The 26835-nt window shown below is 44.8% G+C and overlaps 1 protein-coding gene across 1 annotated transcript in view; it reads left to right on the top strand.

Moving 5' to 3' along the window:
• The window catches only part of dhrs3b (dehydrogenase/reductase (SDR family) member 3b), a 9755-nt gene extending 7756 nt beyond the window's left edge, over positions 1 to 1999 (top strand). The window contains exons 3-6 of the mRNA XM_027023919.2: positions 166 to 285; positions 738 to 976; positions 1239 to 1364; positions 1483 to 1999. Coding sequence (XP_026879720.1) covers positions 166 to 285; positions 738 to 976; positions 1239 to 1364; positions 1483 to 1567 — 570 coding nt within the window. The 3' untranslated portion in view covers positions 1568 to 1999. The remainder of the gene's footprint in view (positions 1 to 165; positions 286 to 737; positions 977 to 1238; positions 1365 to 1482) is intronic.
• The last annotated feature ends 24836 nt before the right edge of the window (positions 2000 to 26835 follow it).

Raw genomic sequence — 26835 nt, 5'->3', positions numbered from 1 at the left:
TCTTCGCTTGAGATGTCTGGGTAAGATAAGGGAACGCTGGCATGGCAAACTGGCAGAGGCCCGTGAAATTGGGAACGCAGGCAGAAATGTAAGCGGATGAGCCTTTCACGGGGGGGGGGCGTGGAGGTCTCACGGGTGGTCCGTGTCTTGTTTGTATCACGGCAGGTCGGGGACGTGACGATCCTGGTGAACAACGCTGCAGTTGTGCATGGGAAGAGCTTAATGGATAGCGACGATGATGCCCTGCTGAAGTCTCAGCACATCAACACAATGGGACAGTTCTGGGTAGGTGGAAAGTGTGTGTGTGTGTGTGTGTGTGTGTGTGTGTGTGTGTGGTGGGGGGAGAGGGTCAGAAGGTCAGAACAGCATTAAAAAGGAGGCAGGGAGAGATAGAAGAGAAGCCCTAATTGCCCGGTGTTTCTCCTGGGCATCCCGGACAGAGAAAGTGAGGGAAATTCCAGATTGCAGGCTTGCTGCGAAAGCACCTGGAACATCATAGTCATTGTCTCGGCCTCCGACAAACTTGCGGCGTGTGGAGGTTTCTGGTTTGACTTGAGATCAAACGGCCGTATCGCAGGAGAAGGGTTGTGGGTGTCTGCATGAGAAATGGAAACCTGGCCTGTGGTCACGCCATTCCTGATGGGAGCGTTTTTCCCCGTCTGCATACCTTCGGAAGAAGTGCATTCACCTTCTTTTTCTCGCCTTTTTTTTCTCCTCTTTTGTCCTATTTCTCCCAGACTACAAAGGCCTTCTTGCCGCGCATGCTGGAGTTGCAGAACGGCCACGTGGTCTGTGTGAACTCCATCCTTTCTCTGTCGCCCATACCCGGCACCATAGACTACTGCACCTCCAAGGCCTCTTCTCTGGCCTTCATGGAGAGCCTGGCCCTGGGCTTGCTGGACTGTCCTGGAGTTGGCTGCACCACGGTTCTCCCCTTCCACACCAACACGGAGATGTTCCAGGGCATGAGAGTGAGGTGTGCTTCCACAGGGCCCCACCCTGCTGGTTCCACAGCCCAGGGTTTTCTCTTAACCCCTCAAACCCCAAACTCATTGTACAGCTATCACTCTTGAAGTATATTGTTTAGTAATTACTGTGATTTATTCAGTAACTACATTGATACATAAGTAATACAATAGGTATGCAGTCCCAGTGTGGAGGATTGAGGTTCTTGGACCCACTAGAGGGTCATTGAAGCATAACGGGTTTTGGCGTAAACTCCATTTGGTGTGCTGTAGGTTTCCCAGACTCTTTCCACCCCTCAAGCCAGAGATGGTTGCTCAGAGGACAGTGGATGCAGTGAGGACCGGCACAGCTTTCATCTATCTCCCATGGACCATGCACATTCTGGTTATTCTCAAAAGGTGAGTTCTCCGTCACGGTGACAACACTATGAAAACAGCACGACTTTGTTACTTTAAGAAATGTTTGGCGTACTTTTGGTCAATCTCCTTTCTCCCCCATTTTTCTTCCTCAAAGCAGCATCTTGCCCCAGCATGCTCTAGAGGAGATCCATAAGTTCTCAGGAGCCTACACGTGCATGCACACTTTCAAGGGACGGACATAAGAACACGCACAACGTGAAGAGAGATTCCCGGGTAATGCTGAAGCTGGTCTGTGTTCCATACCTGCGCGCTTGGCACCACTGTTGACAAAGGAAAGTCCACGAAAGACGGAGACTGGCGTCCTTACTGCGCTTCGCTGTTACCCAGATGGGAGCACAGATAGAGAAATGAAGCGACACACTGCTGCACATAGGGTTGGGGCAGCAAGACTGACCTCTGGTCAGCTCTTACACCCAACGTGTGTTTCTGAACTGTTCACCCATGCTGAACACAGATGGGTCAAAAAAGAAAAAAGAAAAAAACTGACACGGCTTCACGGCCACCACTGTTCTGCTTTTGTAATCAACCTTTTTTTTTTTAATATTAGTCTGTTTTTAATGAACTAATGAAATTGTAAGTTCCATGTTTGAATAAAGGGAAATGTTTGGATCCAATTGGTTTTTTCGTGCCGGGAGAATGTGCAGTTATGGAAAGAATGGGCAGAGATTCCTGATGGGTGAGGAAATCCGGTCATGCTGAGTTTACACTGTCGCGAGATTGGGTGGACAGGTCCTCACCCAGTGTTACGTAGCTCCTTCCAGACACAACTTCAGTGTGTGTGAACGTGTGAATGCACGTGTCCATGCATGTGCATGCGTATATGAGCATACATGTATGTCTGTGTGTGTGTGTGTGTGTTTTGTGAGTGAAAGAGGACCACACCACCCTACTGTGAGGTGGATAGCGAAGGTCTCCACAGAGCATGTGCAGGAGGAAAGGGCAACATCACACTGACCTGCCCCTACACCACGTGGGCCCAGTCACACCATCAAGCGCCACATACTTCTCTTACTGCTCCAAAAGACTCCCCTTAAACCAGGCATGAACTGTCACCCTGCTTCATCCCAGGACAAACTTTAATTTGGCCTAAAGCCTCAAGAGAGTTCATGGAGAACACAAAGTTCAGACGGATCTTTGTTTCAGTTTCAGTAAAACCATGCAGTCCTTCCCCTTCGCTGAAAGGTTTGCATTCTCCCTCTGTCCAAAGGGCTTAAGGGGTGGGGGTGGGGGGGAGGACGTCTGTGCTTAGAGGTTGTTTTATGATACACTGTAAATATTTAACCAGAAATCCATCTGCTTTAGCTGTCCTTAGTGTCTGTGTTCTGCAACGCAGCATCACATTGGGAGCAGTGAAGCAAGCTTAACGCACGAGAAAGGAGAGAGTGCAATTCATGGACGATGGCTCTGGGGCCGAATGCGCACCAACAACAAAAATGTTCAGATTTGCTCAGTAGTTACGCAGGATAACACTGAGAAGGAACAGAAACAATGGTCTGGAGAGCAATCCGATGTAATATGGTTTGGAATTCCAGATTGGCATCGCTGTGGTTTGATGACAAAATCTCTAAAACTCCAAGCGAGACAACAAAGAGGTTTAACCCTAATACATCAAAGATGATATACTTCTGAAATATATTATATCCAGAATTCCGGTCTGAGAAGTTTTGTTGAAGCCAGTTGACACAGGTACATTCCAATAGCTGTGCACTGTTTACAGTTTTCAGTGACAATGCCATTGCTATTAAGCCAAATCAGTCAGTCTGAGAAATACTGTGGACTTATTTAGGGGCTTGGCACCCGAGGATGATAAATTGTCGAGAATTAAATTATTTTATTTGCCGTTGAGATGGCGTCTAGCCTGGAGCGATACAGGCCAAGACAGATGAGAAAAGATACCATGACAGGAAAAAAGTTGATTTGTGAAACCACTAATCGAGTGTACAGCAGGGTGCCAGACCTGTATGCCAAGCACACAACTGCTCCCAGTAAAAAAAATAAATAACACGAGGAATACCAGCCGTGAAGCACGAAGGTCTCGACCAAAGAGCTTCCGTCTAGCTCCTGAGCCAAGTTCCTGAGGTGTGGCAGCACCAGGGGCCAGTCTTTGCTGGAGAAGGGCCAAGGGGCGACGGGGGGGGGGGTTACAGAGCAGACGCCCCAGTGGTCACCACAGATCTGATACACTGGAAAGGTCACCACGGAAACCGGGAGGGTGAAGGGAAGAGAGGATGCCGAGGGCCGAGCTGAACCAGGACGTCGGTGCAGAGAGGACAGGTGGCGCTAGCGAGCAAAGGGCACAGTGTGAGACTTCAGTTGTCCAATAAGCACACAAAGAGGGGTGCAAACTTTGCATGAATGCCATAAGTGTAGGAGTACAAGATTAGACTAGATACAGAGTTCTGAGGTAGTCAAGATCCTCCAGAAATGTTGAGCAACTACTCTTTACATCTCAATGGCAGTTACATGACATTACGATGAAATTCAGCTGTGAACCTTGCTTATATCACAGCCAGTGATGGAACATATAACACAAGGACAGACAGTAGGTATTTCTCCCAAACAACTAGAATTTTTGTATTTTTATCCTAAGCCTTTATTCTCAGAATGTATCCTTTGCCTGCAGTCTTGCATCATTGGTTATGCCCTGACACAGCTCAAGAAGGGTGCCACCATTTTTGGTTTCAAGCAGAAACCAGTTTGCTTCACGCTGCAGGTCTGAACTCGATGAAAACCAAGATAAAAGCGGGGAAGTGACCGAGCCCTGGCAGCCAGACAGGCACGTGAACATTGCGTTGAATCGCAGAAAGCCGCAAACACCTTCCATGGCGATTACGACAATGCCGCTGTGTTGTGATCAGAATTTGACCCACGCTGCAGACATGGGGGGGGGGGGGGGGGTGCGAAGGAAAAAATGATGGGGAATGTGCTTGGCTCAGGGAAATAGGAGCCTCTTTATGGGGACTGTTTCCCATTGGACCAGAGCGGCCTGTTTCGAAAGCAAGGGGGAGAAGCGCTCGGAGTTGGTGGTGGGTCATGAAGTTACAGAGCGCCGCACATATGTGCTGGAGGCAGAGGGCTGGGTCTACTGTCCCCAAAGGCAGGTTCAGTGCAGGGTTAGCCAAATATGGGATAAATCATGACAGATACAGAAACAGAAAGAAACTGAAAGAGAGGGGAAGAGACAGAGAGAGAAAGAGAGAGAGAGAGAGAGAGAGACTCACCCGGTACTGTGTGCCTGTGGCTTGAAGGCCCGGACACAGGTGCAGGGCAGCGAGTGAGTCATGAAATATCGTACATTTGGTTTACCCATAAAATTCAGCTTGAATAGTGTTGAATATAGTGTTGAATAATCTTTTAGGAGCTAAACGACCCATTAGATCGTAACCTGACTTGGACTGTTTTCCAAAAATGGAAAACACAGACTCTTACAGCACTGAAACAGGCAGTTATTCAAAGGGAAACACTTCCTTAAGGCTCTCAGTAGCTCTGCCACAACGAGCATAATGATGAGTGTGTAACCTGCAGTGCGTTACCTAGTGATGAGTGTCTAAACCATAGCATGGTTTCCATTTCCCTGGTCTCCACCATCCACGCAAAAAGGGGTTTGGGAGAGTCTTACAGTGGAAAGCCTTGCGGATATGTGGTATATGCCTGGAAGCTGCTGTAATCCATTCTTCTGCTGTTCTCCACCCCACCCCCCTCTTTGTATAATCCCACAGATACTATGACTCTATAATTCCAGGCTGGGGAATGGCGAGAGCTTAGCAGGGAAGCTGAAAAGTCTCTTTATTTTGTAAACCATCTAAAAGGCAATGTTAGGGTTGGAAAACTCTGGGAAGGACATAAATCATGTGTCAAAACGTGGGATTGGGACGCTCCAGCGTTAAACATACATAGTGCAAGTGCAGCGCTACTTGGTGAAATGGTCTGTGTTTACACTGCTAAGGCCCATCGACGATGCTCATTCATTTATATACATTAATGGCCTGTTTCACTGAGTCCACCAAGAATGTATAATTAATCGCTACCGACACACTGCAACTGTAAAAGTCATCGTTACCTTCAAACTTAGCCTGTGGTCAGTAGTGAATCTGAGCCATGTCCGCTGGCGTCAAGAGCCCCTCGATTAGCATTGGTGCCATTTTGGCGAGCATTCATCCATCATTTAGGAGCTCGTATGACAAAGCGCAATGCGCTGACCCTTGGCGAGGTCTTCGATCTCCACGCCTCAGCTACCATGTCAGCTAAGAATTATGGGCAACCGGAGCTGGAGGTCAAGGGTTCTGCTCATCGAGTGTGTTCACAGCAAGCCTAGATATCCGACACTTTTTCTGAGTCTGGTAAGTCTTTGCTTTGTTTTCAAAGAGTTTTATTCCTCAAGGGCCTCGCTCTCCCCTTACTGGAATAAGGACCCTCAGTTGACAAGGAAAGTTTTTATATTAAAATTCTTCTGCGTTAGCCAGGAACACAAGTGGCTTTTGGCAAACAGCACACCCAGTGGAATTTTTAACAATTATGTTTGACATGTAATTCTCAGATAACTCTGATGTTGATCTGATATTCCAGAAACAGAAACATCTATATTTACAATGAAATAGCCACTGAAATGAGTAGAAAGCCTTAGAGAAACCGAAAGTATTTTGAGATGTTGAATTTTACTATGAAATCTGGTTCTAGGGGTGAAATAAAATGAAAACTGAAAATGTAAGCTCAGATGGATTAGTGTATGCACTTTTTTTTGCTAATACTTCCTTTCTGTTGGTCTGTACCATAAAGACCCTGGCTTATCAACAGTTTCTGCTGAAGGCCATTTCAGAGTGCCACCATTAATTTCCTCTCCCGCTATTTTGCTTCTCATTAGAGTTAGATTCTGAAATCTTTATCATAGCAACAGATCAACGCCATGGCAACAACAGAGATGTAGAAATCACACCTCGTTCTAGACACATAGTTGGTGTGGAATTGCATAATGAACATACAGTCAGGACAGGCCAGCTCACTCGCAAAAACTACCCATGCACCAGGCCATGGCTTTTCCAGGCCACACCTCTGACAAGCCACACTTCTGATAGGCCATGCCTCCAATAGGCCACGCTTCTCCCAGCCTAGCCATCACACCACAGCTTCCTCTGCTGCAGAAACACTTCAAGAACTTGGGAGTGGCAAATTCAAATCTTTGCGAGTGCTTCATCATGCAAATATAAAAACTTGATGGGCCTCTACTGAATTGCTCACATCCTCTGCAACTTGGCTGGAGGCAGTCACAGGGCGTGGAAAAGATGGCTTCATCTTATCCAGGATGGATGCGACACACAAGGTGAGTAAGGATATGTAGTTTACTGCTTCTGTATCTTCCTGAGGGTGCTTCTAAAGCTCGCCGAACAGCATATGCAAGAGCATCTGGCTCAAATCGCCTTCACAAGGTGGACCGTTTCAGACGTGTCATTCACGATCCGGGCCAAGTCCTCATGCACCAGGCTGTAGCAGCGTCGCCCCAGAGGTACCTTGCCCTAATTACAGCTGCTGTGACACAAGGTAAAACCGTTAGTGGGTTGCAAAAAGGGTACTAGTTGTTCCTAATGCCCAGAGTGAGCAAAGGAAACAGCTTTAGGGGCTCACATGCTCTTTAAACACGCCGGACTCCTCACGGACGAGAGAGCGACCAGATGTCTTCAGAAGCCTCATTAGTTAATGCCAACAGAGGTCCTTCAGAGGAGACTAAGTGAGCTCCCTTTTTGTGACCTGTTGCACTGCGTTCACTCCCATTGGATTTATGGGGCTGTCTGATGTGAGGGCCCATGGGAAACTAAATCAGAAACATCACAGAGGTCTCCATGACAACTCGCCAGAGTTTATCAATAAATCTGTCAGATTAGTCATCGTTAATCTTTCAGAGTAAACTGCTGAGCTGGACATTTTTAATAAATATCTGTCTAGCAAATTAATCACTTGGTGGCAGAAAACCTTTCTCTGATGCCCCTAAACTTTAAACTGGCTGGAAGAGTTCATCTCAACACAAATGGACAGAGGATTTACAGCATACAGGATAATTCACCTTACAAACAGACCACAGGGCTCGACTCTGTGGCAGTTATGATGGGAAGTATCTTTTCAAGGCGTGCACAGAGGGGGAAGGACGTAAACTCCTCCAGCAACGCATTAGCCAGTGGCGAACATACGGCTCACGCTAGGACATGCCACAGGAATACAGATTTTTACACAGGTCCTGGAGCCCATTGTCTTAACTACGTTTACAATAAAACCACCAGCGCATGGCACGGAAGGACCTCATGATGTGATACCATGACTCTCGGAGCTGTGGAACGAAAGGTTAAAGGCCACATGTATAAAACAGAAACAGAAGGTCCATAGAGGTGTCGAGGCCCATTTGCCTCGAGTCAGAAGAGTGCAGGTCACGGCTTCCTTCGTGGCGCAGCTTGGTTCGCTTAGCGGCTTTGCCCGCGCTCAAGCCAGGCTTAAAATAAACCCGGGAGTGCCTGGGAGTGTCTCTCATCGGCGTGTCAGTGAGTGCGGCCCAAAACTAACAAGAGCTGGGCAGACGTCGAGCTTAAGGGACGAAGTCACGCATTACATAGTCTGCAACGCCTTTGTTTTCACATACATGCTTCAAGTTCACTTGTGCACAGTAGGCTTAGTGAATGCTTTGCTGCTTAGGTGACACACATACACACACACATACACACACACACACACACACACACACACACAGCACCAGGGAAGCCTCACAGAAGTCGAAAAGAGCAATTGATGGTTGAACACCTGGGAGGAAGAGGTCAGCCGTAAAGGCAGAGGTTCCCGTTCAATGTAGTAATTAGCCTGAGAAGTGACAAATGACCAAACGACCTGTGTAAGCAGTGCACCGCTGTTCCCAGAACTGTACCAGAGACAACCGCTGCTCCCAGAACTGCAGCAGGCAAAACTACCACTGCTCCCAGAACTGTACCAACTACCATTACTGCCAACACAGTTCTCATCACAGCAACATATTATCTAGACCAAGATTTTGTTATTATCTCTTAACTCGAAATGAAATAATGTGGTGAACTCATTGTATTCGGCAGATCTATGCTCAGATCTATTTTTCTAACAGAAATAAGACCACAAAGAAATAAGTAAACAAAATCCAAGGGATTAAGGAAAAAGGGCACATATCTATTAAAAATGTACACAGCCACTACGCTTGACTCATCGGACAAATGAATGGCATGCCTGCTTGAAATTCGTAATGTTCCTGTCATCACTCGGTAATAGGGGTGAAAATGAAATTTGGAGAAACACCGTTCCGTAATTTTATAGTGTGGGGACTTCCGATTGCATTAGCCCAGCGCAATGTCCCTGAATTTACAAGCCCTTTTAATGACAGGAAATTACTTCAGGAAGGTGAAGAATTGTGTGCTAAGAGAGGCTTATCAAGGCCTAAGCCCAGGCACGCAGTTGAAACTGAACTCAAAGCGTTCTGGGGTGAAATAAATGGCATGCGCATGCTTGTAAGGGCTAATTTTGTGGCAGCTGGTATTTCAATCTTCGCGAGTGTCTTCAGGGGTCACCGCGCATGAGTTCAACTTCATGACGTGTGTCTCATTCCCTCAAGTGTCATGGTGTAGCCAGTTCATGCACGGGGGCCGGGCCGGGCTGGACTGAGCCCAACAGGGATGGAGCGCAGCCTTGGAGTCCCCACATCTGGCTCATATCTGCACCTTGCAACCAGTAGATTTTCTTTGGGCCCCATGGCTTCTAGTAGCTTCACAAAGGCTTGATTGTTTAGGAGTTGCCGGGTTTTCCTTCTTCCGGCCACATTGGCGCCGGCAGACCCAGCTGGGGCTGCTTTTCCCGGCCACAGCCAGGGACCCACCAGGAGCGGAGACGGGGAGGAGCCCGATGGATGCCCCTTCTTTAGCAGCTAAACAGAGATCTGAAGGCGTCCAAGTTTTTCCCTGTTAAACACACAGTATGAGTGGTCTACATGTAAAAGAAGTTTGACATTTGGATGATCAAAACCCACGTGAATTACGGAGTGAAGCAGCTCTCTCTCAGAGGAATTTTTGTCCAGTTGTTTTCCACTTGCAGCTCTCTCATGCAAACTTGTTCTCTGTCGAGCATATGGCCTGAACCACAACCATGAGCCTGGCAGCCAGGTTCAGTTTCAGGTCAAGCTTTTAGCTTGACAATAGACCAGCCAGTCTTCAACGGGAGTAGGACAGACAGCTCCCTCACGTGGCTCGCTCACACACACACACACACACACACACACACACACACACACACACATACACACACGGGACTTTGCTTAGTGGTCTTTCCTATTTCAGCCATCCCAGCAGAAATCTGAGCATTCTTTATCTTCAGCACTCTTTGCTGGATTCAGCTAGCTGTGTTGTCTACACATACCTGATTTTATTGCTCACATTTATGTCTTATAGAGAAAATGCCTAATGAATTCACAAAATGTAATGCATTTTGCACAGTCAAACAAAATGATTGAATGTGATTTGTAATTTTTTATTTTGTTTTTATTTGTTTTCTTATTTCATTCTTTTACATTCAGAGGGACAAAAAAGCAAGACATTTGAATATAAGTACAGTAGCTCTTTGTTCTTAGATAACTGTAGATATGCCTTCAGAAAAAAAAAAAGTCACAATGTAATACCGTTGTTCTTATCTGTGTGGTTCTTCAGTACGCATGAGCGTTTGCGTCTGAGAGAGTGAAAGTCCTGGAATGTCCCGGCAGAGGGACACATCTCCTGCACATTCTGCGTGTGAACTCTGGCTGAACTCGCTGGTTCCTGTTTCAGGCACGCTCTGACCACCTCCCCCGTGACCTGGCTCACGACTCAGCAGTTCACCAGGAGGTCCTGTGCTCAGACGCACTGCTCGCATCGACCCCTGCCACTACTTCCAGACCCCAGACCCCTGCCAACTCTCCCCCACTCACACTCCAATGTGCCTGTCTGCTGGACGCCGTCCGGGAAGGAGAAATCCGTCTTTGTCGAGGCCGTTCAAGTACAGATGCACAAACGCATAACAAATTGTTTCACATTCCAGACCCACTGCGTTAACACAAACTCAAGCTGAGTCTATGAAAAACATCACAGCAGGTTCAACAAAGGCTTTGGTGTCATCCAGAGTGCAACATTTGCATACATGTCCTGATTTAGTTCAGCTCGGCAGTCACGGCAACGCCAACAGATTTCAAAGCTCTGACTAACACTCAAAAAGACAACAAAAGAACGAAAAAAACGGCTTAAGCCTAAAAGAAAAAGCCCACATCATTTGCACAGACCAAAAATGTGATGTTGGAGACTGTTAGAACTGTTTTAATCAACATCTCGGGCTAATATTGCACAAAGCAAAGGCGGTTAAAGAGGTTTATGAATATTTTATTACGTAGCAGGGTGTTTAAAACACTTTGAAGGATACCCCACAGAAAGTCCCCAAACACCACTGCTGACTGCTTATGTAGTTTCCCCTTGCAGAAGTTGCAGGAGGTTTCTCGCAGCACGCACACATCATTTCTCTCGTCTTTCGGATTCATTACTATCATCTCCACGGTCTGATGCTGTTACAAGAATAATACGGGCTCGCATATGATGGAATAAGCTATTATACATTCAGAGAGGAATCTGACTTCTCATACAGGCCATTAAGATAAGAATGGCAATCTCTGAGCACCCATTATGAAAAAAGAAAGCAACCCCGTTGGACAGCCTCTTCTGCTCATGCACAACTCAAACATACTCAAATGGCTACAAGATAACCGGCGAAACATGCTCAAATGATAACAGATGCCTTCAGTGTTGATCTGTGTCAACTCTCAAAACAAATATATGTCTAGTCATTTTAATACTCTCTGAAAAGCTTAGTGCAGGTGGCTTAGCCAATCTTTTAAAGTGGGAATCAAATCAGATTTTTCAGAACCCATACTGAAGTTAGAGAGGGCCCAAACGTAAAAAAAACTGCATCTGCCAAGTCTCGGAAAGCCCGCCTGTCAATCAAAGGCTGCACGCAGCGCGGGAGGGAACACCGTACGTTTTAAAGCTGTAGTTCTCTAGTTAAAATTGAGTCTCTGTCATGTTAAACCGGTGATCCTGTGTGCCTGATTAGTCCTCCTCACATTATCTCCCACCCACAACTCACTATTACTGTGCCGCTCCTGACATAATGGGATGGACCTCTTAGCCAATCAAAAGCCCCCCGCTGGGGCTGGCTGCACATTGGCCTGGCGTGAGCAATGGCCGACGGTCTCCTATGCGTCTGAGTCTGATGAATCTAGCCATCTCGTTCTCCATATGGCTATCATCTCCGAAAAGCTGCTGCTCAGGTGCCAGAAATGTCAATTTTTGTTGCTATTCATAGAAAAGAGTTAGATAATGGGGTGATGTGTCATATTCACTCAGAAAGTTTGCATTCGGAACATTTCATTGAGTTATTCCCTAGGAGCCCCAAGGACAAGCTCTGGTGCGTGCTGGACTTTTGATTGTAGGGTCTTATGTAAGCCCACCAAACCTCCCCCAACCCCCTTCCCAAAATGTGGGGTTGTTACTTGCCCTCGGAGAGGTGCAATCCCAGTCTCTCCATGACCTGACCTTCTCAGGGCAGACTCCCCCTCCTGCCCCAGCATTGGCCTGCAGCAAGTAGGTTTGTGTTTCAGGCCTCTGGAGTGGGGGTGGGTGGGCTCCTTGCCAGGGTCAAAGGTCCCCCCCCCCCCTTCCATGGACCACACGGCCATGCTCACCCACTCAGCGAGAGAAAGACCTGAACTTGGGATGACCTCGCCAAGCGTCGTCCCCGGTGGGTTCATCTGTGGGGCACCGGTCCCCCGCCTCGTCCCGGAAAGCTCGGAACATTCTCCTTTTTTTCTGTCTTCTGCTGTTCTGCAGTTCCACTCACGCTGATAGGGGCTGAGTGTAAGGCTCTCCTCTCACCTAACCTTATCACCGCGTTAGCACTCCCTACGTCTGACAGGAAGATGACAGTTCTTTCAAGTTTATGGCACCCCCACCACACCGAGCACCGCCTCTAGCGGCCCCCTGGCTCCCGGCTCCTGGATCGGGGCTTCAGGCTGTGAGGGATGTATAAAAACTGGCTTATTGTTTTCTTGTCTGTGTGGTTATGCAAGGAAATAAATGCACAAAAAGAAGAGAAAATCTGAAATAGATATAGAGAGAGAGATCTCGAAAGAGTGAGAGAGAGAGAGAGAGAGTGAGAGAGAGAGAGAGAGTGAGAGTGAGAGAGAGAGAGAGTGAGAGAGAGAGAGAGAGAGAGAGAGAGAGAGTGAGAGTGAGAGAGAGAGAGAGTGAGAGATTGAGAGAGAGAGAGAGTGAGAGAGAGAGAGAGAGAGAGAGAGAGAGAGAGAGAGAGAGAGAGACTGTGACTCATAAGGCACTTGAAGCTCATTAAAGAGAATGGGCCGGATAGTGGCTGTGAAGTGGAGAGTTAACCAGAAAGGAAATTCTTCCACTTTTAACTCAGTCCACTCTGCATGAGGTTTGAATTACTGGGTTGCCGAGCTCAGAGGGCTGGGTCATCCTCAAATGAGACATGAGAGAGGGATCAGGAAAATAATAACTGTAACATTCCTGAAATGGAAAATTGGAGTTCTGCAAAAGCTGAGGATAAACTAGAGATCAGGCTTCCAGAATCCTTTGGTGCCTAGTCTCCTTAGTCATGCACACATGGACCGTTAGTAGTGTGTCTCTGTGCCAAGGACCACTTCAGCCTGAGCCTACAGGAAATGGGTCATGCTTTTGGTGTACTTTTTACAGGTTTGGGTGTGCTCCTTCCATTTACAGATGACCTTTGGGTTTTCAGCACGCTATTTGCCTTTACTGTCTGCTCAAGCTTTCTGTGTGCTCCATGTGTTTGAGGGTGCTCTGTACGGTCTTCTTTGGGATTCTTTAGGGTTCTGGTGTACTCATTTTGTTTTTGTATGAGCGCATCCAGAGTTTGTATGCACCCTGTGGGTTTTGACGTGCTTTATTGCATTTCAATGTGTTCTTTAGTGGTTTTGATGTGCTCTTTAGGGTTTTCTTGGGCCCTTTTAGAGTTTTGGTATGCACTTTAGGGGACTAGTATGCTCTTTAGAGTAGTTAGTGTGCGTTTTAAGGTTTTTGCATTCTCTTTAGTGTTCATTAGGTTTCTGGTGTCTTCTTTGGGATTTGGGTGGTTTTTAGGGACTGAGTGTACTTTTTAGTGTATGTTTAACTTTTAGAGTTAGAAAACTCTTAGTTTTGAGGTTCTTTAGGGTTTTGACATTTTTAGGGTTGAGAAAGTTTTTGGTTTGCCATTTGGATTTTAGTTTGCTTGTTTGCATTTTGGTGTGTTTTGTAGGGTTTGTGTGCTCTATAGGGTTGTGGTGTGTTCTTTAGGGTTTCAGTGTGCTCTTTAAGGTTGTGGTGTGTTCTTTAAGGTTTCTGTGTGCTCTTTAGGGTTGTGGTGTGTTCTTTAAGGTTTCTGTGTGCTCTTTAGGGTTTTGGTGTGTTCTTTAGGGTTTCTGGGTGTTCTTTAGGGTTTCATTGTGTTCTTTTGTGTGGTTTAGGAGAAGAGCGCTCTTAGGTTTCAGTGTGCTCTGTAGAGTTTCTGGCTGCTCTGTAGGGTTTCAGTGTTCTCTGTAGGGTTTCTGGCTGCTCTGTAGAGTTTCAGTGTGTTCTATAAGGTTTCAGTGTTCTCTGTAGGGTTTCTGGCTGCTCTGTAGGGTTTCTGGCTGCTCTGTAGGGTTTCAGTGTGCTCTGTAGGGTTTCTGGCTGCTCTGTAGAGTTTCAGTGTGTTCTATAAGGTTTCAGTGTTCTCTGTAGGGTTTCTGGCTGCTCTGTAGGGTTTCTGGCTGCTCTGTAGGGTTTCAGTGTGTTCTATAAGGTTTCAGTGTGCTCTGTAGAGTTTCTGGCTGCTCTGTAGGGTTTCAGTGTTCTCTGTAGAGTTTCTGGCTGCTCTGTAGAGTTTCAGTGTTCTCTGTAGGGTTTCTGGCTGCTCTGTAGAGTTTCTGGCTGCTCTGTAGGGTTTCTGGCTGCTCTGTAGGGTTTCAGTGTGTTCTATAAGGTTTCAGTGTGCTCTGTAGGGTTTCAGTGTGTTCTATAAGGTTTCAGTGTGCTCTGTAGGGTTTCTGGCTGCTCTGTAGGGTTTCAGTGTGTTCTATAAGGTTTCAGTGTGCTCTGTAGAGTTTCTGGCTGCTCTGTAGGGTTTCAGTGTTCTCTGTAGAGTTTCTGGCTGCTCTGTAGAGTTTCAGTGTTCTCTGTAGGGTTTCTGGCTGCTCTGTAGGGTTTCAGTGTTCTCTGTAGGGTTTCTGGCTGCTCTGAAGGGTTTCAGTGTTCTCTGTAGGGTTTCTGGCTGCTCTGTAGGGTTTCAGTGTGTTCTATAAGGTTTCAGTGTTCTCTGTAGGGTTTCTGGCTGCTCTGTAGGGTTTCTGGCTGCTCTGTAGGGTTTCAGTGTGCTCTGTAGGGTTTCTGGCTGCTCTGTAGAGTTTCAGTGTGTTCTATAAGGTTTCAGTGTTCTCTGTAGGGTTTCTGGCTGCTCTGTAGGGTTTCTGGCTGCTCTGTAGGGTTTCAGTGTGCTCTGTAGGGTTTCTGGCTGCTCTGTAGAGTTTCTGGCTGCTCTGTAGGGTTTCAGTGTGTTCTATAAGGTTTCAGTGTGCTCTGTAGAGTTTCTGGCTGCTCTGTAGGGTTTCAGTGTTCTCTGTAGGGTTTCTGGCTGCTCTGTAGAGTTTCAGTGTTCTCTGTAGGGTTTCTGGCTGCTCTGTAGAGTTTCAGTGTTCTCTGTAGGGTTTCTGGCTGCTCTGTAGGGTTTCAGTGTTCTCTGTAGGGTTTCTGGCTGCTCTGAAGGGTTTCAGTGTTCTCTGTAGGGTTTCTGGCTGCTCTGTAGGGTTTCAGTGTGTTCTATAAGGTTTCAGTGTGCTCTGTAGGGTTTCAGTGTGTTCAATAAGGTTTCTGGCTGCTCTGTAGAGTTTCAGTGTGTTCTATAAGGTTTCAGTGTTCTCTGTAGGGTTTCTGGCTGCTCTGTAGGGTTCCAGTGTGTTCTATAAGGTTTCAGTGTGCTCTATAGAGTTTCTGGCTGCTCTGTAGGGTTTCAGTGTTCTCTGTAGAGTTTCTGGCTGCTCTGTAGAGTTTCAGTGTTCTCTGTAGGGTTTCTGGCTGCTCTGTAGGGTTTCAGTGTTCTCTGTAGGGTTTCTGGCTGCTCTGTAGGGTTTCAGTGTTCTCTGTAGGGTTTCTGGCTGCTCTGTAGAGTTTCTGGCTGCTCTGTAGACTTTCAGTGTGTTCTATAAGGTTTCAGTGTGCTCTGTAGGGTTTCAGTGAGTTCTTTTATGCCTTTTAGGAGAAATCACTCTTAGGCAGCCTAAAGTACAGCCCTCGAAGCCTAAAGAAAACCCAGGAATTGCAGTGAGACGACGAGGACTTGACTGGCATGTGCTGACAGCACCATAAAGAATCAAGGTTTACTAGGCAGGGAGCAGTGGGCCAAACACAAAGCAGGAGGAGCTCAGACAGAAAGACAATGGACATGGTCTCCATAGAGGGGGGGATAGAGAGAGAAAGATAGATATATATATATAGAGAGAGAGAGAGAGAAACGGGTGTTGAATACTTGCACTGGAACCAGACTTTGTCATTACTCTGCTGGGAACTGAGTGTTTAAAATGCTGTTTATGAAAATTGGATTTCCATTAAGTACCATGACAAGGAATTTTAACAAGGGAGAAAACCAAACTCTTGGCAGACAATATGGTGTTTTTTCATTCTTAAGAGTTTGGGCATGAGTAATGAGTACAAATTTGTTCATTTTCACAAAATGAATGACTACTAATTTAAAACAGACAGAAAAACATCTTCAAACACAAGAGTTCCAGCATATATATAAAAAACTGCAACAATGACAATAACTCTTCAGTACGTGCAACACATAACACTAGACTTGGTCTGTCTGAAACACCAAAGCATAATAAAAGTCAACACATAACACTAGACTTGGTCTGTCTGAAACACCAAAGCATAATAAAAGTCAACACATAACACTAGACTTGGTCTGTCTGAAACACAAAAGCATAATAAAAGTCAACACATAACACTAGACTTGGTCTGTCTGAAACACCAAAGCATAATAAAAGTCAACAGATAACACTAGACTTGGTCTGTCTGAAACACCAAAGCATAATAAAAGTCAACACATAACACTAGACTTGGTCTGTCTGAAACACCAAAGCATAATAAAAGTCAACACATAACACTAGACTTGGTCTGTCTGAAACACCAAAGCATAATAAAAGTCAACAGATAACACTAGACTTGGTCTGTCTGAAACACCAAAGCATAATAAAAGTCAACAGATAACACTAGACTTGGTCTGTCTGAAACACCAAAACATAATAAAAGTCAACAGATAACACTAGACTTGGTCTGTCTGAAACACCAAAGCATAATAAAAGTCATTATTTCTGCCATTTCAAATCAAGCATAGAACTACTGCATAACATCAATCCTCTGTGAAGAAAAAGAAGGGATGTGGTTCAAACAGACAGTCATCCCAGTCAGACACCCATGAGCCCATGAGGACGTTCACGGTACGCTACTCCTTCTTCCTCAGGAAAACTGGACTGAATCCACGCGTCACCATTCAGTTCGGTGCAGACTGGAACTGTCAAGGATCAAGATGTCATAATGGATTTGTCATGCCTTCATACGTTGACTGAATCAGCACTATATATGTGTGTGTGTGTGTGTGTGTGTGTGTGTGTGTGTGCATCTCATACTAAACTAGACACCAAAGCTGCAGAAACAGACAGCACCTACTACAGCCCTGTACAACCACACTGGCTGATAATAAAAAAATTTGATCTTTGTGTGTACTTACTTTTTCAGCGCTGACCTGCATGGATCCTATGTGTGTAAATACATATCTATATGTACATAACCTGGTGAGTGTATGGAGTAAATGGAGTGTAGTATGTTGTGAATGTTGTAGAGATCATTAAAACTGCAGTGAAGCACACAATGTTTCCTGAGAATTCAGACAGAGGTCCTTCATCGGCTGTGCAAGCAAAGTGCTTCTGAGGTTCTAGGAGATTAAACCAAACAGAAGATGTTTAAAGCATCACATTCATACCCTTCATTCACTCTAAATGTCTGAGAGTGTAGATCAGTCCTTTACCCACTGCAATTATCGGTAAAGCAAACAGATACGTTATTAAGGCCACGTCAATTAGCATTATAATTCCTTGCCACTGGAAATGACAAATCCTTAAATCTGATGATCTGAAGGTGTTTAATGAAATGATCAGCAAGCTTTCTGTTGGTTTCTCCAAAGAAGAGCTGATCACATCTCTTCCGAGAGATACGGTAAACAACACCTGCAGTGATGCATGAGTGTGGTTGGCTGATAACAGCCCATCCTTCTGAGCTGGTTATTTTAGTGGCTGTGTTAATACATTTCTGTGTAGCACATCTAGAACGGTCACAGGCTACAGGACCACGGTTATCATTACACAAGTCATTCATCTCACTCTTGATGAGCATGCCTTTGTCTCGTCCATTGGAGATCAGTGGGGTCTCCTGACAAACGCACGCAGGATCGTCCTGGAGGATTTTAATGTGTTGAAGTACAACATTATAGCCATCTATCTATCTATCTATCTATCTATCTATCTATCTATCTATCTATCTATCTATCTATCTATCTATCTATCTATCTATCTATCTATCTATCTATCTATCTATCTATCTATCTATCTATCACACACACATACACACACATACACACACACACACACACACACACACACACACACACATACACACAAACACAAGCCTATGGGAAGATGAGACCAAGTATTTAACAAGATGTGGTTAATTGATATTCAACACACATTTTTCATTCGCAAATAGGTAATAAATGCTTATATAACAACTTCATTTCCACAATAATATGTATCAATCACAAAAGCTTAAAGAATTGTAAGTGGATTGTTGCATTTCCTATGTAATTTTGAATAGTGATACTGAAAATAATGCAAGTGATCGTTAAAAGCATCGTAACTGAATTAATATTCTTCAGCTTTCTTATATTTTTTCCTCTTTCTGTTTTACTCACCAGAGGTATGCTGGCATGCTTTTTAAATTGTCTGGACAAGCTCCTAAATCATTCCCCACTCTCTCCTGCCCCCTTGTGTTTATTCAGGGAATAGTTTCCTTTCCTCTTAGCATAGCCATAGTTACGTGTCCCCTCACGGAAGTCATATCATTATGCTAGGAGGTCTTTAAGCTGTTATTACGTAGTTACAGTAACAGCAACAACATTAACGTGTCAGTGTTCAAAGCACTGCTGCAGTAATGCAAATTCATGCATTTAAAATTTACAGTATTTATTAGCAGAGGCTCTTTACAGTATTTATTAGCAGAGGCTCTTGTCCAGAATGACTGGCAATAGTGTTTCGTGGTCTCCATGGAAGTAATCCGTATGCTAGTGTGCTAGGGCTGAGTATACCATAAACATAGAAAACTGTTGGAGGGAAACCACACAACAAAGCACTTTTTTTGTGGTCAAGAAATGTTGATTATTCTATTGACTACTGATTATTATAAAGTCTACCCTTGAAGATAACAATACTAGAGATATGAAGAGTGCAAGATACAAAACATCAACTCTTTCATGTTTTTTGGACCCTTTAAGAGGTCAGTCATTATTATACTGGGAGAGAAGACAGAAGTCAAAAAGATGATTCAGGGGGCAGAGAGCCAAGTCGTCTTAGGCCTGGCTCAGGGAAGGCTCAGAGTCAGCTCAGGGTTGTCTCAGGTCAGGCTACTGGAAGACTCAGAGCCATCTCAGGGTTGTCTCAGGTCAGGCTACTGGAAGACTCAGAGCCATCTCAGGGTTGTCTCAGGTCAGGCTACTGGAAGACTCAGAGCCATCTCAGGGTTGTCTCAGGTCAGGCTACTGGAAGACTCAGAGCCATCTCAGGGTTGTCTCAGGTCAGGCTACTGGAAGACTCAGAGCCATCTCAGGGTTGTCTCAGGGCAGACAGCCAAGTCATCTAAGGTCAGGCTCATGGAAGACCCTGCTCACACTCAGCGGACGGTTAAAATATAGATGCTATTTGGCACGTAGTGCTCCTGTCCAGATGATAATGACCACCCAGGAGCGGGACGATGCGCAGCTACACTGCTGTTCAATTACCCTTGTGTGCTCCTTCACTGACGCAAAAACGCATATTAATGAAGACATAAGAATGGTACACATGCTATATGAAATGAAACAGTGCTGCTTGGCAAAACTGAACTCAGACCAGGAACACTAGTGCCCCCTTCTGTTTAACAGACCCAAACTACAACAGGAATCTTCACCAAAGACCACCACGGATAAAAAAGGGTTAACCTGATGACAGATGAGTCACAGATTTAGAATTTACATTGATACGCACATGTCAAGGCTGTGAGGCCATAACAAGGAAAATTAATGACTACCTAACACACAAACAGAGGATTACCCTAACTACCTAACACACAAAGGATAACGCTAACTACCTAACACAGAAACAGGATTACCCTAACTACCTAACACACAAACAGAGGACTACCCTAACTACCTAACACAGAAACAGAGGACTACCCTAAGTACCTAACACACAAACAGAGGACTACTCTAACTACCTAACACACAGAGGACAACGCTAACTACCTAACACTCAAACAGAGTACTACCCTAACACACAAACAGAGGACTACCCTAACTACCTAACACACAGAGGACAACGCTAACTACCTAACACAGAAACAGAGGACTACCCTAACTACCTAACACACAAACACAGATAAAACCCCAAACCCAACAAAAATGGCAGCAACTCCTTACCACCAATATCCATCACCAGGTTACCAAACACCAAACAATATTTACACTATATATACAATATATACAACAGTAACCAAAGGTAGAAGAGATGAAGCCAAAGTTTGAGATCCAAAAGGGGAAACAAAGGTCATACACATAAATCATACAAATACAAACACAAGCAAAAACCAATGTCTACAATACCCACCGCCAACTGCCTTCCTGCCCAACTGCCTCCCTCTTCTCTCTGGTAGACCTGGAGAAGAACAGAGTGAAGTCAAGGTCGGAAAAGGAGAGAAAACCTGGACCTGGATCTGGAATCTGGAATACAGACAGGGAAAAGAAACACACACACGGGCATAACAACATATCAGTGCAGGTCAGAATTATAGAAATTACACAAATTCCTTTCATCACAGGGTGATATAAATACAGCAAATTAGTGGGTAAGATGTCCTTGTACATTAGAGCATCTGTCACACTCCAATCGCTATAGATTTTGTACCTATATTTTAATTAAGTTCTAGCAATGAAGATAATTTGCTGACTTTAATTTTGTTTACTGAATATTTTGCTAATACTTTCAATAATACTAGCAGTGGTAATAATGCGTCCAGCATAAGCCTTATTTCTCATGTACTAGTGAAATCCTGGAGAAAAAACTAAGTCAACAGTTTTAACAGGCGTATGCTGCCTGTTACACTGTACAGCTTGTGTTATATGGGGTTACTATAAACATGTGAACCAAGACTCACAGGAACAGCAACATCACCATTACTCAAACAAATTACAATACCACGTTTGACCAGACGGGGGCACTACATTACAACATTTTATAATTTGCTCTTCCTGACCTGGCGGGGGGTAAAAGAAAGCTTTTAGCCTTTGCCTGTGTGTACCAGTGTGTCTCTGTGTACGCAGCTGTGTGTAGGAGATAATTTGATCTACGTAATGTATACGTCTTTGGATGGTAAATACTTTAATGATTTGTCCCACGTTTCTTAGGCTACTGCAGATTGTCTTGGCTTGTTTCATCTTTTATTCACATAGCTGGTTTCCCAGAACAAGGTTAGACCTGAACCCAGCCAAAAACAGCCTTTCGGTGGTGAACTGTCAGCCAGATTCACTGAAGGAGGATAATTTTCCAACACACACAGCTGACGCAACAACACCCCCCAGCACACTGTTATTTGCTGTACTTTTTCCTTTAGTTGGAATAAGGGCTTGATGTCTCAGGTGAAGTCTCCATTTTGAACCTGCAGCAGGACTCAATTGCTTCTCCAGGACTCAGCACAGGCTTCACGTCTCCAGCACAGGAGACGCATGCTGACCTTCAGACCATTTAATGCTCCTCACAGGACCTCTTAGAGAATCGCCTGTAACTGATGCAGCTCAGCCCCATGGGGGTTCAGATGAGGACACCCTATGTGGCAAGGAGACGCAGACGCAGATTAACTCCCTGATGGAATCCGTGTAACACAGACAAAGCTCTCTGTGTGTGTGTGTGTGTGTGTGTGTGTGTGTGTGTGTGTGTGTGTGTGTGTGTGTGTGTGTGTGTGTGTGTGTGTGTCTTAAGCAAATTTTCTATGTATAAAACTGAACATTTTCTATGGAACTATTAATAACAAAATCACAGTAGTGAGCGTAATGAATGGTAACGCAATAAATCAACACTAATATGGGGGGAAAAAATAATATAGTAAGCAGGCAACTTTGCAGTGAGGTTTAGTGAGTTACCCACTGTACCTTAGTCTGACTCTCTCGTCACACAGCACATTCTGTACACTTTCAATGGTAATGTATATCAAACTATACAGATAAGTTATAGCTGATCTAGACATCTGATTTTCAGATTTATTTTAAAGATGGAGCACGAGAAATCCATTTATATGTGCGCGGCCGAGTTTAGTACAAGAAATGAAACTACTGTAAACAGATATATAAACTGTGACGAGGGCGTCACAGAAGAAGCGAGAGGCGAACTTGAACTGACAGGCTCTTTATTTTTCCACGATGATAAAGGCACGCAACCAAGTTATCAGTGGGAATACTTCTGAAAGACGAGTCGCAACATTCCGAAGACTTCCAGTTTTCCGGGACCGCAAATGCGCAGCGCTGTTCCTCGGCACCTGTGGAAGTATTAATAGGGAGACATAGCGATGAGAAGCAGGCGTCTCCACTAGTAAACCGTTGACTGGCATCGGGCTAAACGAACGGTACGGCCCTCGTCTGATGTGGGCGTTTCCCTCTCGGTGTTGGTCCGGCCAAACGTGGCATAAACGCCTAATATATAAATTCAATCTATTTTAGTGTTTGATTATGGTATTATTATTCATTCTGTTTGTCATTACTGGGGAGAGGTATATTTGTGCAAGAATACGCACCACACTGATTATAGTCACTGCTCGTGCTTGCCATGCTAAAAATAAACTTCTGCTTCCAGGAGACAGAACGTGCGGTCAGTGAAACTGTGGCCAAAAACAGGATCTACAGACCTGTGTGATTCTATCAGAATTTACACAATTAAATTAAATACATAAGAAAATAACTAAAAACAAGATGAACAACATGGACATAGCCGGAGCTGGAAAAGGTGTCAATGTTTTTCTGTTGGTTATTAAATGTGTTGAAATGCTAATATTCTATTATCCCAGGGTGCTTTTCTGTTAAGATGCTATTAAGTGTGTAATTCTATTTACAACTCAGTAAAGACTTTGAGTATTAAAGTATTATAAAGCTTCCCTTGTGTTTTCCTTTGGCACTGTACGGCAGTAATGGAATAATACAAATTTGTGAATGCTATACTGAGATATTTAGTACTGATGTCCAACTTAATAACTTTCTTGTTCTTCCCCCCCCCCACCATGCTGTGAGTTGATCTCGGGCCTGAAGACAAAGACATTCACATTTCCTAATTAAGCGTTTTATTCCTCTACATGTTTTGTGGTTTGGCTGCCTACACATGACAAGGTGTCATTGCCGCTCCACCCCTCCACCAACTTCACTGGGAAAGAACAATGTTGAAAACAGAGCTGGGCCAGCAGAAGCATTGGCTTGAGTTTACAGGGGATTATGTGCAGGGGGAATTGGGCTAAATGGATCTCCAGGGGATGTGAGATTGTTAAGCCTTTCTGACAAACTTTCGGGCCACTACAGACGAGCTCGTACAATAAGCTTCTTGTTAAAAGTCCCCCAGAGAGATCGCACTGTGGCATTTAGCTGGCAGAGCTGCTAAAGGGGACAGACTCTCTGCTTAGGTCAGCCTTAACAAACTCTACGGAGCTGGCAGGACCTAAACACTGAGAACGAACTAACGTATAAAGCATTGGGCCAGATTTTGTAATGGAATACAGCGGGAGAGAGAGGAACACCGAACAAGCAGCACAGGAAATGCAAAACAGTGGGCGTGTCCTCCAGACAGAGTGGTCTGCCCCTACTGGCCACAAGTATCATTAGAATATCATTTTGTTGTAGAGACATAACATATGCGGTGAAATATGCAGGGAAACCACTTCCCTGCTGTGTTCTCCTTCCTGGCTCTTCCTTTTCTTTAGCTCCCAGGTGCTGTAGATAAGTTCTAAATACACCAGACATCAGAACTCAAGAGGATGGAAAAATGCACACACTCCATCTTTACCAGGTGGCAGTAGCTGACTGTACCATCTCTATCTCTCTATTTCTCTTTATTTCAAGTTCAAAGTTCCAGTTCAAAGTTTTATATGTCACGTAAATAGTCATACATGGTATAACTCGCAGTGAAATGCTTTTGTGACTGCTCTATCTGAGCTGAGAAGATACAGCGATACAATATATGTATAATATAATATGTATATATGCACAATGTACAATGCATATGTATATGTATATATACAAAATGTAAAATTACCAGTTGCAATTTACAATTTACAGTTTACAATTTACAGTTATTGCAGTCTTTTTATGATGTTATTGACATCATACGCAGTGCACAGAGTGGTCCCCACAGTTCATCAGTTGCCCTGATGAAGCTCCTCTTCAGTCTCTCTGTATTGGTCTTTAGGGAGCGAAAGCGCTTCCCTGACCTCAACAGAGAGAAGAGCCTATTGTTAGGATGGGTGGGGTCCTTCACAATCCCCTTCACTTTGGTCTGGCATGCTTGTGATAGATCGTCTGCAGGTCAGGAAGTTCCGTATGAATGATACACTTTGCTGAACGCACCACCCTCTAGAGTGCTTATCTGTCCTGCTTGGTGCTGTTCTCAAACCAGGCTGTGATGTTCCCCGTGAGGATGCTCTCAATAGTGCAGGTGTAGAAGTTCCGCAGCACCTTGGAGGGCAGTCTGAAGTCTCTTAGGCGTCTGAGGTGGTAAAGACGCTGACGAGTCTTCTTTGCCAGGCAGTTGGTGTGGCGGGACCAGGACAGGTCCTGCGAAACTCCAAGGTACCTGAAACTGCCTACACTCTCCACTGTGGTTCTGTTGATCCTAACAGGTTGGTAGTGCCGCTCCTGCTTCTTGCTGCAGTCCACAATCAGCTCCTTTGTCTTGCTGACATTCAGGAGGAGATTATTTTCCTGTCACCAGTTCTCCAGGTGTTTAGTCTCCTCCAGGTAGGTCCTCTCGTCGTTGTCCGAGATCAGGCCCATGACGACGGTATTGTCAGTGAACTTGACAATGACGGTGGAGCTGGAAGTGGCTGTGCAGTCGTAGGTGTACAGTGAGTAGAGCAGGGGGCTTAGGACACAACCCTGAGGAGCTCCAGTGCTGAGGGTGAGGGTTGATGAGACACAGTTGCCCACCCGTACTGATTGTAGTCTGTCTGTTAAGAACACAGAGATGGATGCAGTTCCAGATCCTCCAACATCGTAGTGAGTTTGGAGGGGATGATACTGTTAAATGCTGAGCTGTAATCAACAAACAGAATTTTAACATAATTACCCCTCTCTTTGTCCAGGTGGGTCAGTGTGGTGTGGAGCAGGTGTGCAATTGTATCATCAGTGGAGCGGTTGTGACGGTTTGCAAACTGCAGTGGGTCCATGGAGGCCGGCAGTGAAGAGGTGATGAAGTCTCTGACCAGCTTTTCAAAGCACTTCATCACGACCGATGTGAGGGCAACAGGGCAATTTCTGTGTGTCTGTGTATGTGTGTGTGTGCGCGTGTGTGTGTGTGTTTGTGTGTGTGTGTGTCTCCTTCTCTTTCTCTGTGTGTGTGTGTTTGTGTGTGTGTGTGTGTGTCTCCTTCTCTTTCCCTCTCTGTGTGTGTTTGTGTGTGTGTGTGTCTCCTTCTCTTTCTCTGTGTGTGTGTGTTTGTGTGTGTGTGTGTGTGTGTGTGTGTGTGTCTCTCTCTCTCTCTCTTTCTTTCAATTCAATGGTGCTTTATTGGCATGACAAATATTCACATTTGTATTGCCAAAGCTTTGATAAAGAAATTAACATGGTAAACAAAAGATGACAATACTACAGCCATTGACAATAATAGTAATAACAACAACAATCCTATTACCATCTCCATGTTCCCCATGTGTGTCTCTGTCCATATCTCTCTCTTTCTCTCTCTCTCTCTCTCTCTCTCTCTCTCTCTCTCTCTCTCTCTCTCTCTCTCTCACTCTCTCTCTCTCTCTCTCTCTCTCTCTCTCTCTCTCTCTCTCTCTCCCTCTCTCTCTCCCCCTCTCCTCTCATGATAAGAAGGGTTAGGTTATAAAGAGGGCCTGATGAGATGAGAGACACTAAAGTGTCAAACTCAGATTTCACTGTATGCTAGTTGTAGTCACTGTTATATGGCTGAGGCCTTGACATTTATCATGTGAGAGGTATGATGTGAGTGAGATGAGGGCAGTACTTACACTGAAGGGCCCTACAGCCACTGTTTATGAGAACATGCAAGGTTCTGCTAACTTGCTTAACTGTCCTGCATAAACATTCATGAATCCTGTAGCTCCACGCATTTAAAAACATTGTACAAATATGAGCACAAGCCTTTAAAACTGGGGAAAATATTACTGATCACACATTCATATTATAGTTCAGTTTAAACCAAATATCAGGACTAACGCCAATGGTCCCACTGCCTGTTTGAATTGGTATTGACTTTTTTTGCACTGGCTACACTGGCTTTCTTTATCTTACAATAATCCCAGATTAGGTAGGAAATTAATGCCCCTGCCACTTTAATAAGATGAATTTACTTTGTAATTATCTGAATTATTTATTCACGGCATGCACAAGTGTCACAAGAATTCAGAGTGCTGCTCTGTCCTGAACGTGGGTGCCTAGCAGGGCAACCTTGGAAGAGAGTTCTATAGGTCAGGCTCTACATCTTGAAATAGCCAATCAGTGAGTTCATTAAAGAAGAGTGTTAGAGGTTAGTTATTACTGCACACATGACACGTGGGAAAATAGCCAGCTAAGTAGCACACACAGGGATTACATATATCTCATTGCCTAAATCGATGTGCGTAATGAAGCCGTCACAGGGTTATAACAAACATTTTTACCTGTTTTATTCTCTGAAAAGGATGAAACCTGTCTGGGGGAAGGTAACTGGCTAAATAATTAAATCAATTCTCTTTCTCTTACCACATAAGCTGATGAGTTGTGTTGACATTATTCCTGTAGCTGCTGAGAACAGCTGCCCAGTTAGGTTAAT

The sequence above is a fragment of the Electrophorus electricus genome, chromosome 20, assembly GCF_013358815.1.
Source record: "Electrophorus electricus isolate fEleEle1 chromosome 20, fEleEle1.pri, whole genome shotgun sequence".
Lineage (NCBI taxonomy): Eukaryota > Metazoa > Chordata > Actinopteri > Gymnotiformes > Gymnotidae > Electrophorus > Electrophorus electricus.
The sequence above is the reverse complement of the archived record's forward strand: the minus strand, read 5'-3'. Positions and strand labels throughout refer to the sequence as shown.